The 12,109-nt window shown below is 54.1% G+C and overlaps 1 protein-coding gene across 3 annotated transcripts in view; it reads right to left on the reverse strand.

Annotated features, from left to right (window-relative positions):
* Positions 1-12,109, reverse strand: part of AFAP1L2 (actin filament associated protein 1 like 2) — a 114,979-nt gene that overhangs the window by 25,369 nt on the left and 77,501 nt on the right. For all 3 annotated transcript variants that reach the window (XM_070470222.1, XM_070470221.1, XM_070470223.1), the window contains 3 exons: positions 10,735-10,809; positions 9,294-9,388; positions 942-1,032 (listed from right to left, as the gene is read on the reverse strand). In XM_070470222.1, the coding sequence (XP_070326323.1) occupies positions 942-1,032; positions 9,294-9,388; positions 10,735-10,809 (261 nt within the window). The remainder of the gene's footprint in view (positions 1-941; positions 1,033-9,293; positions 9,389-10,734; positions 10,810-12,109) is intronic.

The raw sequence follows: 12,109 nt of genomic DNA on the forward strand, positions 1-12,109 counted from the left end.
TGAGCCCTGCCCCCAGAGCAAAGTTGGTCTTTTTAATATTTATATTAGGTCTACCACAAAGTAACCCTCTAAAGGCTAGAGAAAAGTCTATTCAGAGAAAAGCTAAGGTCTTTACCAGGGTCTACAGCTGCCTTCTGTGCCTGCATCCCCTATCCATCTCACCCAACCCTAACCTGCTCTTGCCGCGCAGGCCTCCAAACATGCTAAGGGCCCTCCCACCTCAAGGCCTTTGCATGTGCTGTGTGCTCTGTTCTCCCTGCAGGTACCAACCCCACCCACTTGCCACTTCTTTAAGAAATCTGCTCAGAGAGGCCCTCCCTAAGTTAGAATAACATCCCTCTCCTGCTTCAACTCAGCCCTTGCCACTTTCGGTCCTGACAAGTTATCACCACCTGACATATCCCACATCTATATGTTGCCTGTCTTCTCTCCCCGGATCTAAGTGCTGTGACTGCTGAGCTGTGCTGAGTTCCCACTCCTAGAAGCATGCTGGGTTCACAGTGGGAGCCCAGGGACTATCAGTCCAGTGAAAGAACCTTGAAAGTGGGCTCTGCCTCAGCCTGACCACATTTCCATGGCTTCCGGGAACTTGTGCCACTCGGCCAATGCACCTCTCCTCTGTCACATTTCTGTGCTGAATCCGCAACATCCAGGCAGGACAACAGAAAGCATCAGACACAATAAACCAGCTAACTGGGGACCAACCTAAGCCCTGCCCTGCAGGCGGACTGGGTCTGCTGTAGGTCTCAGCTCCCCATCAGACCACTGCTCAAATGCTCTGTGGCCAGCTCTTGACTTGAGCCACGCTCTCTGGTAGGAGCATCCCAGGCCCCACTGTGTTTTCAGCCAGGGTGAGCGTGCCGGTCACCAGGAGGGAAGCTGGCGCCGGCATCTTTGCAGGAAGTGGTCAGCCCCCTCCCAGCCCTGTCCCCAGGATGTACCATTGAGGGATGTGTCATACGGCTCAGCCTCTTCATAGTAACCCTCTGGAGACTCGATCTTCGGGACACAGAGCTGTTTACGTTCTGGAATCTGTGGTATGAACAAATAAAACAAACATTTTCAGATATGATACACTGGGAACAACTTGGAATTAACCCTTTGGGTGGAAGGAGAGGGAACCAGGGGGAAAAAATGCCCAGCTTGAACGTCAAGCAAGTTGGGAGGGAAAAGAGAGATTACAGCGACCTCCATCAGCCACCCTGTCCACAGTGTTTGGTTTGCATCAGCTGAAGGGCTGTGGGTATGTCATGTAACCTCACGAAACCTCAGCGTTCTCCCCCAGAAAATGAGGCTCTGATGCCCACCACACACACAGTATAGTTGTACACACGGTGTAATACACTTACAGGTCCAGATGGCATCAGGCTGTCATGGTAGCTATGATGGCTTCTACATAGAATATACTTTCTACAAAGACAAGAGCTCATCAGGGGCACGCAGAGGAAGAGCATTAGGCTTCTAACCTCCAAACGTCTCCCATAATAAGTTCAATCATTGGCTCAGCAGAAATTGGATGGCTCCCGCAGACTAGCTGAGAGGCGCAAGCAGATGGTTGGGAGTCAGTCTAGATAAACACTTAACTGGACAATGAATGCTCACAGCTCCTGGTAGTGACTGAGAGTCACTCAGTTGTGTCTGACTCTTTGTGACCCTTGGATGATAGAGTCCACAGAATCTCCAAGCCAGAATACTGGAGTGGGTAGCCTTTCCCTCTCCAGGGGATCGTCCCAACTCAGGGATCAATCCCAGGTCTCCTGCATTGCAGGCGGATTCTTTACCAACTGAGCTATCAGGGAAGCCCATGGGTCCTGATAGACAAGGTCAAATCTCCGTGGGAGCCTGGAGGGTGTGAGGAACATTTAGGACCAAGGAAGGATGCTCAGAGGTCAAGACAACCCTGAAATTCTTATATGACATGAGGGTGAATGAGCATAATTTGAGTAGGATTTAAAAAACATATGCAATTATGGAGATGCACAGAGCCTGAATTGTTCTCTACCCCTCCATTATTCCATCTGTAAGATGGGCACCAGACTATGAGGGTAAGATCATAAGCAATAGCCGGGGAGAAAAACACAGGCAAGATTTCTCTGGTGGTCCAGTAGTTAAGAATCCACCTGCCATGCAGGGAACATAGGTTTAATCCCTGGGCCAGGAAGATTCCACATGCCGCAGAGCAACTAAGCCATGCATCACAACATGAGCCCATGCTCTGCAATAAGGGAAGCCACCGCAGCTAGAAAGTAGCCTCCACTCGCCACAGCTAGAGAAAGCCTGCCTGCAGCAATGAAAGCCCAGCACAGCCAAAAATAACAAAAAATTTAAAAAAAAGAAGTAGATTGTGGTGTGAATATTAGTACATACAGCTCATCAGTGGGTAAGCACCCATCCACATGGGTCTCCAATGTCTGTCTGAATCACAAAGTCCCTACAGAAGGCCGAGGGAACTTTCATGAGTTGAGAACAGACATGGCAAAATCTGGAGTGCATTCCCACTCCTGGTTGTCAGAGGTCCTTGCGCTGGGCGTTCCACATGGGGAACCCGTGGGTTGTTGGGGATTTGCTGTCCTACCCAGAAGAGGGCCAGGCAGGTAGGGTATGGGGAAATCTAGAAATCTTCGCCTTGGAAAATGAGCTTCTTTGGGGGACCTATGACAGAGAGCTTCCCCAGTCCTGGCCCTGGCAATGGTGGGAGAACAGCCAGCCTGGCCTCGAGTCCCTGTGAGACAGTACTCAGCAGGGCCCGCAACGGCAGCTGATCCCAGCTTCCCTAGGGGCACAGTAATGCTCCTGCGGTTGCTGCCCCCAAACCAAAGCTCCCAGAGCCAAGTCTCCTGTGGTTTGGCTAACGGATCTATCTGTATGGCCTCTAGAGTGAAACTAAGTGGGTTTGAATCCAGGCTTTAGGAGTCCACAGCCTTAACCATGGATATGTGACAGCCTCTCTGTGCCTCACTTACCCTCTCCATAAAACAAGAGCGTGTCCTGAGGATTCAAGGAGACAAGTGTGAGTGTTTCCATAGGGCTGGTGTGCTAAGGTCACTTCAGTCATATCTGACTCTTTGTGACCCCATGGACTGTAGCCTGCCAGGCTCCTCTGTCCATGGGATTTTCCAGGCAAGAATACTAGAGTGGGTTGCCATCTGCTTCTCCAGGGGATCTTCCCGACCCAGGGATCGAACCTGGGTCTCCCTCGTTGCAGGCAGCTTCTTTACCATTTGAGCCACCAAGGAAGCCACATCAAATACGAGGAGGCTCTTGCCATCATTGTCTGGGGCCTCCCAGCCCCAGACAGGAGTGCTGTCCGACAAGCTGAGACACATGCACATGAAGAGGACCGGCAGAGGCCAGGTCACCACCTGGCTCCCACACCACATCCTTCTGATGACATCTGGCCCGACACCAAGAGAGCCGACATAAATCCCAGGGGCAGGCTCTGAACAGCTTTCAGCCCAGCAGGTGCACCACACAGCACACAGGAAAGAGCAGAAAAATCTGCTCATTTCCTAAGCAGCCCAGCTGCGTTCTGGGCTGGCAGGTGTGGCTGTGGGGCAAGGGGGGCGGGCTCCTCCCTGGGGCAGGGGTTGCACACACAGTGGACACAGGTGGTAGCTGCTCATGGCTGACCCTTCACCTTTGCTGCTCCAGGCATTCCTGGCCCCTTGGTCAGCCAGAGTAAGGGCTGACTGTGAAAGCCAGCTGTGGTTCTCTGAGAGCTGACTTCCTGGGGTCAGGAGGGAAAAGCGTTTCCCTTCCCCTGGGCCCCGGCAAGGTCTCCGCAGATGCGTGCTGGGACTCAGGCTTCCTGAGGAGGCCAGGCCTCCAGCTCCATCCTCCAAGAAGCCCTTCTCCCCTTGAGGGGGTGTGGGGACCCTTCTCGTGGTGAGAAGGTGGGTCCCATCTGGAGAGAAGCTCTGAGCACCCAAGATCTGGCTCTGGTCTGGAGTCCCACGATTAAAACAGAAGTGGGGGGCAAGCCCTCCAGCAGGAGCTACTGATGGCTATTATCCCCACAGCGGCCTGCCCTCTTGTCCAGGAGTGGAGCACCAGGGGGTGTTTCTTGAGGGTCTCCCAAACGTCTCGCTGTACAAAATCATCTGTAAGTGGATCAGTACAGAGAGGCATATAGGGTGGAGGCAGGAGTCTGACCTTCAGACTTCTGGGTTTGAATCCTGACACTGGCTCACCTGAGCTGTGTGACTTTGGGCAACTGACTTGACCTCTCTGGGCCTCAGATCCTCTACTGCAAAATGGGGAAGGTAGAAATAACCATCACATGGTATCTTTGTAAGGATGAAACAGTACTCAGCATTATTAAGTAACAAGTACTAGTTTTCACTAACCTTCAGAATAAAATATAATAACGCCAATCAAAGGGGGAAAAGTTGCATGCGTGCATGTTCGGTGGAGGAAGACCAGGAGCTCTCTGGGAGGATATTGAGGAGGCGTTTGAGCATGACCTAGCTTATACTACGCTCTCCCTCCTTAAACAACAGGGCAGCCTCTGTCCCTAGGGCTGCCAGGGCCAAAGATAAGCATCCAGGTAAAGTTTAAAGGTAAAACAATTCCAGCAATTCAGAAGAGAGTCACATAATTACACAGACCCAACAGTCTATTATCAGAGGTCAAAGGAGCAAGAGATCCTAAATGCCAGGAATTAAGAATAAAGGAAAATTCTTTTAATTATCATCATGACAACGTAGATGGTGCACATTCAATGAGGATGCTGAGGAGATGTGACTTGGGAACCTGAAATAATGTTCTCACAGTTCACAGGAAGGGCCAGGGAAGAAAGCCGCCCCACTCAGGGGGACGTGCCAGAGGTTGGCAAACTTTTCCTATAAAGAGTGAAAAAGGGATTTGCAGGCCACTGGGGCCATGCAACCCTGCTATTGGTGTGCAGTGAAGTGAAGTGAAAGTCGCTCAGTCGTGTCCGACTCTTTGCGACTACATGGACCGTAGCCCGCCAGGCTCCTCTGTCCATGGGATTCTCCAGGCAAGAATACTGGAGTGAGTTGCCACTTCCTTCTCCAGGGGATCTTTCCAACCCAGGGATCGAACATGGGATTTCCCAGGCAAGGATACTGGAGTGGGCTGCCATTTCCTTCTCCATTGTAGTGCAGAGGAAACCATAAATAATACACAGATGAATAAGCTTGGCTGAATTCCGACAAAATGTTATTTACCAAAGCAGGTGGTGCAGGATTTGGTCATTGGCTTGGCTTCCCACATGGCTCAGTGGGTAAACAATCTGCCTGAATGCAGAAGACCTGGGTTCGATCCCTGGGTCAGGAAGATTCCTGGAGAGAGGAAAGGCAACCCACTCCAGTATTCTTGCCTGGAGAATCCCATGGACAGAGGAGCCTGGTGGGCTACCGTCCACGAGGTCGCAAAGAGTCAGACACAACTGAGTGACTAAGCACCCACGTACTTCACCAATTCTGATTTAGATGAGACACAGAGGGGCGGCCGACCTGAGGCGCTCTTGCAGCTCCGAACAACCCGCCCCAGGGTGCACTGTGGCAGGTTCGGGGTGGCGGCAAGGGACGCAGTCCTGGCTCCCCAGACGGACCACGGTGACACCGTCGGTGGCGTCAGATGCTCCTCCCCTCACAGAGTGGCTCACAGAAGCCCAGCACCGACGCGTGTGCAGGCCTCAGAGGGGAGGGGTGGAGACAGCCGCGCTGGCCAGGAGCGGAACGGTGCCAGCAAACATCTGTTTCTTCTACAGCAACCGCAGCACCTGGCCGGGCTGACCGCGGCCTGGATGTGCCAAGGCCGCCTGAGTCACTGGCCACACCCAGACCTCTGGCTGCCCCCTCCGGTACTGGACGGGCTGAGCCTGGGGCAGAGGCCATGCTCCTGGCCAGCCCTGGGCACTGAGGACCCCAGGCAGATATCCAGCTTCTGCCACAGCCACTGGCGAGCCCGGGGACTGGGCGTCCAGGCAGACAAACCCCGGCGGTGCCCTGAAGCTCCAGGGTTGGGGCAGGAAGAGACAGCTCTCTCTGGCTGAGGAAGAGCGATTCCAGGGTCGCCCAGGCTCTGGCGGCCATGCTCCCTCCTTCCTCCCAAACTACTTGCTGCTCTGTTTCTCCTCTTCCTTGTGAGAGCCAGAAGACACAGCTGTTCCCCGCTCCGCCCTGACGGCACTCCCCTGGGGCCCTTGGATGAAGTCTTCAGCCGGACTGGAGGCCGGAGGGGAGCAGGCAGGTGCATGCGGGCAGGGTGGAGACCCCAGGTTCTGCCCCCTCCTCCCTTACTCCACACCTGGAAGGCTCCCGGGGTGGAGGTGGGTGCTGGAGACAGGACTAGGAGGGACCCAGGAAAGGTCCTCCTTGGAAGAGAAATTCCACAAGGTGGGGAGCCTGTCAAGGTTACTGGCTCTGCTGGAAGTCACCCCAGGGCCTGGACTGTGTCCACAGGAACTGTCCCCGTGTGTCTGAAAGGTCACTCCAGGACTGTGGGACTCTCCGGTGGTGGGATCTTCCCCGCTCCAGCACCAGGCTCCTCTTGAGCCTCTCCCGGCCTCGACGGCCGGCGGACACAGCTGACGCCGGCAGACCGCTCTCCAGGGGCGAGCCTCTGCCCTGGCCTTGCTTGATGGTCCTGCGTCTCCCATCCCCGAGCCCTTGGGGCCTCTGTGCCCAGGTTACAGGAGGCTGGCAAGGGTGTAGGAAAAGCCAGCTGGAGCCCCAGGCCGTGGGACTCTGTGACCTGATCAGTGTATAGCCACACCCCAGCCCCAGACCCTGGGCACCAGGTCCAACGCCATGTTCCTCAAACACAGGCTTGCAGAGGGAGTCAGTGCCTGCGGGGCTCCACCCCATACACGCCCCTCCCGCCCGGTGTGAGTCCATAGGCATCTGCCCCATGTGGGGCCAGCAGCGGCGCCTCCACTGTACAGAGGCCAAAGGCACCCTGGTCAGAATCAGCCACCAACTCAGGCTAGGAAAGTTCCAGCGCTGGCTCGGAGCAGACACCTCTCCTCCCCACATCCAGCGAGCAGAGCTCAGTGAGTAAGTGAAAGTTGCTCAGTCGTGTCCGATTTTTTGCGACCCCATGGACTATACAGTCTGTGGAATTCTCCAGACCAGACTACTGGAGAGGGTAGCCTTTCCCTTCTCCAGGGGATCTTTCCAACCCAGGGATTGAACCCAGGTCTCCCACATTGCAGGAGGATTCTTTACCAACTGAGCCACAAGGGAAGTCCAAGAATCCTGGAGTGGGGAGCCTATCCCCTTTCCAGTGGATCTTCCCGGCCCAGGAATTGAACCAGGGTCTCCTGCATTACAGGTGGATTCTTTACCAACTGAGCTATCAGGGAAGCCTGCAGAGCTTAGGGTGCACCTGAAAACCACAGCACCTCCCACCTGCTTAAAACCAGCAGCAACTGGATGGAAGCTGAGAGGCCAGGCCCCATTCCCAAGTCCTGGGAAACGAGGGGGGACTGCAGCTGGAAGGGACATAACTTGTACCTCTACTTGACTGAGAAGATGAGCTAAGGTCCGGGAGGCTGCCGAGTGGCCCAGAAACCAAGAACCTGCTTACAGATCCTGGCCCTGCTACCTCCTTGTTTTCACTCTCAGAGTCTCTGTTTCTTGGCAGGTGATGGGAGGACCATGTTTGGGTGGGCCGGGCGGGCAGGGGCTCACAACACAGCAGTCACTCACATCATCGGCATATGCCCAGGACCGAGGCTCAGTCCATCAGGTCTCCCTCGGCCTGGGATGAAGGGTCCCCACCAGCTGTCACCCAGATGTGGGATGGATGCAGCCCAGGCACTCCTGACCTGCCCCGCCAGCTGGGAGGGCGGCAGGGAGAATCACGCTACCTCCAGGAAGGCATGAATGAAGGGGGCATCCAGTCTGGCGTCAGGACCCCCTCAGTGGTGACCTGAGCCCACAGACCTGGCGATGGATGGCTCAGTGTGAGCTCAGTCACCATGGAGTCCCATGTTCTGAGAAATCCTTCCCAGCTCACACCTTTCCCAGGAAGCTGCCCCAACCAGATCCTGGAGCAGAAAGAACTCGGGTTCATGTCCTGCCTCTTCAAGGCTGTGTGACACTGGGACATTATAAACCTCCTGATTCCTAGTTCCTCTCCCATAAAGTGTAAACACTACCACTCACCTCGCTGAATACCAACGTGGTCTGCCAGGCCAAAGAATAGAGATCTTAGTTGAGAGATGTTCACATGCCTTTCATTTAAACAAGAAACCAAGGGCCTTAAATAACTTGCTTAAGGCCAAGGAGTTTAGTACTGGCAGAGCTAGAGCTGGGATTGGAGCACAGGTCTGGAGGAGTCCGAAATTCCACTCATCCATCCATGAACAAATACACGTGGCCTACTGTGTGCAGACACAGGACATGAAGCAGTAGATGAGACATGGCCCCTGCCTCAGGGAGCTTACATCTGCTCTGGGAGGCAAATAATAAACATGGAGGGGGTAACTAGGTGGTAAGGCAGACAGTAATGGGGGCAGGCACCAAGGTGGGATGTCTCACCTGTGGGCAGGCCAGGGAGAGTCTAAGACTGTCTGAGACTAAGGAGGGGCAACCTTTGAAGAGTCAGGGCCCAAGAAGTACAAAGTCCCTGTGGCAGGACTGACCACAGCACACAACCCAGGAAGAGAGGGGAGGCCGGTGATGAGCAGATGCGGTGAGGCTCGAGACGCAGCTGGGCCAGACAGGGTGAGCCCTGGGGCCATGTGAAGGAGTGTGGACGTTTTGTCCTAAGCTCAGTGGGAGCTCTTGGTGGGTTTCAAGCAGGAAGTGGTGTGATGTGATTTACGTTTCCAAAGGATCACTGTGGCCGGAGCTGGTGACCACAGCTGTGCATGGCCCCACTCAGGGGGTGCTGGAAAAAGAATCTGATGGGTCACCTCGGACACACGGTGACCCTCATCTCCCACTGCCATTCATCTCTGCACTGAGCAAATGAGATCACCTGCAGGCTGACTTGTCTCTGTCTCTCCTGGTGCCTTACCCCAGGCCCCATATACAGTCGTTTTTCAGTCGCTAAGTCATGTCTGACTCTTTGCGACCCCATGGACTGCAGCACGCCTGGCTACCCTGTTCTTCACCATCTCCCGGAGCTTGCTCAGACTCATGTCCATTGAGTTGGTGATGCCATCCAACCATCTTATCCTCTGTCATCCCCTTCTCCTCTTGCCCCCCATATAATGGATGCTCCAAAAATGCCAGACACTTGGTAGACTGCTATCTGGAGGACCCACTGGACATTCAGAGTCACATCAGGGAAATCAGGGGTCCCAGACCCACACTTACCATCTTGGGGGGTGGGAGGTCTGGGAGACTCTTCTGAGGGGCCAAGGAGGGCTGGGGGGGCTCACCGTTGGTCAGCGGGTTCTGCTCCCCGGGCGCTGTGGGCAGCAAGCAGGAGAGGGTTTCTGTGAGGGGCACCCAGCCTCCCAGCAGTCTCATTACCCAGGAATGTCTGGTCACACGAGTTCTATTTGAGCAGGTGTTAATTATGCAGGCAGGCAGTCCCTGGAGCCAATGCTGTTTTTCCTCCAAGAATAGGGTAGACTGGCCCCGGGCAGATTCCTCAGAAGGAACTAGTTTGAGGTTTCTGGCAGGCTCCGCACCCTCTCCTCCACCTGCCCCGTGTCCAAAATGATCTGGCCACAGAGCTCCGGCTCTGGAGGACTACCTGTGGGCACTATATTGAGCGGCTCTCAGCACCGAGCCTGTGATTACGTCTGTCCGCCCCCCAGTTTCCCTGGCAGGCAGGCTGACCACCTTAGGCACATGCGCCGCTTTCATGCAGGGGACCTCTGCTGAGCCCACATTTGGCGGTGGGGCAGGAGGTGGAAGCCACACTGGGTAAGTGGACCACCAACCGTCTGTGCGCTTTTAGGAAAAAAGGCGCCGAAGGCTCTTCTGAGCCCATTTCAGCCGGGACAGACAGGCCCAGGCAGATGTGACCCTGGGGCTTTTCAGGCTGAAGTCTTGAAGCCAAGGCTTTACCAGACTGAATGCTTTGGGGAGCTGTGTTCCCACCTCGTGCTAAGCCTCTGCATTTGAGTTAGGGCTTGAGAGTTGGGAGATGGGGCCTCTCATCCCCTGTGCTCTGCAACTAGGCAGCAGTGCAAACGTCAGACCTCCCTGGGATCCTGCTGGACCCAGTCCTGGGGGTTTTCGTAGAAAAGCAGAGAGCAGAACAGAGCAGGGGAGTAACACACCATGGAAGACAATATGTCCTTCCAATGGAAGATAAAATGTTCTGCCAAGAGATCACCTTTGAACAAAACCTTCAAATATTAAGGCAACTGCTGACAGCACCATTTCCTCCCCATCACTCCTATCTCCCCCCCAACACACACACTCATAAAATCCTGACTTTATCAAAAGTCATAAAGCCGGGGCCGTGGGATCAGCACCATACACAGCTGCTTTCTTAGAACATCTGAATTATAACTTCCTATTTCTGGGGTGATGCTGGGAAATGCTGAGAGATTTTAGGGACAGATGCCTTATCCAAGAAGGGGACATGAGACCTTTAAGAGGCAAGGAGGTGGCCTGGTTGGTGAAACTTCCCCAAAATACATCAACCCAGAATACCATCAACTAAAATAGGACTTCCCAAAATAACACCACCAGGCCTGTCTGTGGTGCTGGCTGGGAGGAAGGAGGGGTGGTGTGGGACCAAGGCTTAAACCTGCCCCCTTCCCGAGAGCCAGCCAGTCCATCGGCAGTAATCCCATACCTTTGTCTTGGGACTCGGCATTCTGTTGCTTGTGGACGGTCACTTTGTTCATATAAATGTATTCCTCATCAGAACCTGCAGGAGGGGGATGGAAGACAGAGGCTCCAGGTGATTTCATGAAGGAAAAGGGCTTCTAGAGAGAATCAACCCACCCCCTCCAACTCCCACCCCCACCCTCGAGACACTGTCATCAGCCTGGATTCCAGTAAAAGCATACAACATTTTCAGTTGATTGGAAGAGTCCATTATAGAAAGAGTTGACAGATTTCCAGAAAAAGAAATGCCTAGTTTGCTGACTCAAGTTTTCTGTCCTGGGAAGAGGGGAGAGGACAGAAAGGGAGGGTGCAGAAGGGCAGCTTTGAGAATAGAAGTCTAACGTGGAAAAGCACCCGGAGCTTAAGGATCTGCCTCATATTCCACCAAGCAGAGATTTCTCTGGTTTTTCCTAGCCTTTCATTTAAACTGTGAAACATTTCCTATCAGTCATTCTCAACCTAGTCTGAATTACACGCAAGGGCTGATCAGAGCAGTGTCTATATAAGATGGGTCACATTGAGGATCTGGAAGTTGAGCTTACAGGCCTCCAGGTGGAGTTCTGCTGTGGGGCCTGAGCTCTCTTTTTGGTGGGGTGAGTGTGCTGGGATGCGGGCCTGCAGCACCAGCAGCTGCCTGCTCTACCTTCAGCAGCACAGCCCTTCCCTTCCTTTAAAAACATTTCTGTACAAGTTGTCACCTTCCCCCTGCACATCTGGGCAGAGAAAGGCTTGTCTTCTAATACAGTTCCCAATGCCCTAAGGACCCTTTCTTCAGAAGCCTGCAGAGGAGGCTCATCCCAGTGTTTTTCCTCTTAGCAATCCTCCTGCATTTCTTTGCAGTTCTTAATTTGCATTTCCTAGAAACTTGTGGCTGATAAATTCCAGTGGCTGGAGATGGTGCTACTGAGCCAAGGAGCCCAATCCACACCCCTGGCAAAGGAGACCGTTCAGCCAGTTCCCCACCACAGACCGCTCAGACTCCAGCCAGCAGGCCTGCCTCCACAGAGTCCTGGAGAACCCAGAGAAACTGGAGGAGGACACGGCTGGATGGAGCTTCCTCCATCGGCCGTGGGACTGTCACTCTGGTGCCCAGCCCTGCCAGGGCCAGTCAGCAATGTCATCCCTATACCAAGGGCTGCAGCAGCTAATGGGATGGACCTACGAGGTCTAAATGCAGTTATCCACAGCTTGCATACTTCCACTAAAGGGCTACATCTGTACCTTCTCCAGAACCTGGCATGGGGAAAAGCACTCTGCAGGGGGAGGCAGGAGATAGGGTGGGGAATGAGGGGGGTCCTCAGCCAAACTCTGCCACCAATATTAATTCTGAGCAAAACACC

This window comes from Odocoileus virginianus, chromosome 7 (genome assembly GCF_023699985.2).
Source record: "Odocoileus virginianus isolate 20LAN1187 ecotype Illinois chromosome 7, Ovbor_1.2, whole genome shotgun sequence".
Lineage (NCBI taxonomy): Eukaryota > Metazoa > Chordata > Mammalia > Artiodactyla > Cervidae > Odocoileus > Odocoileus virginianus.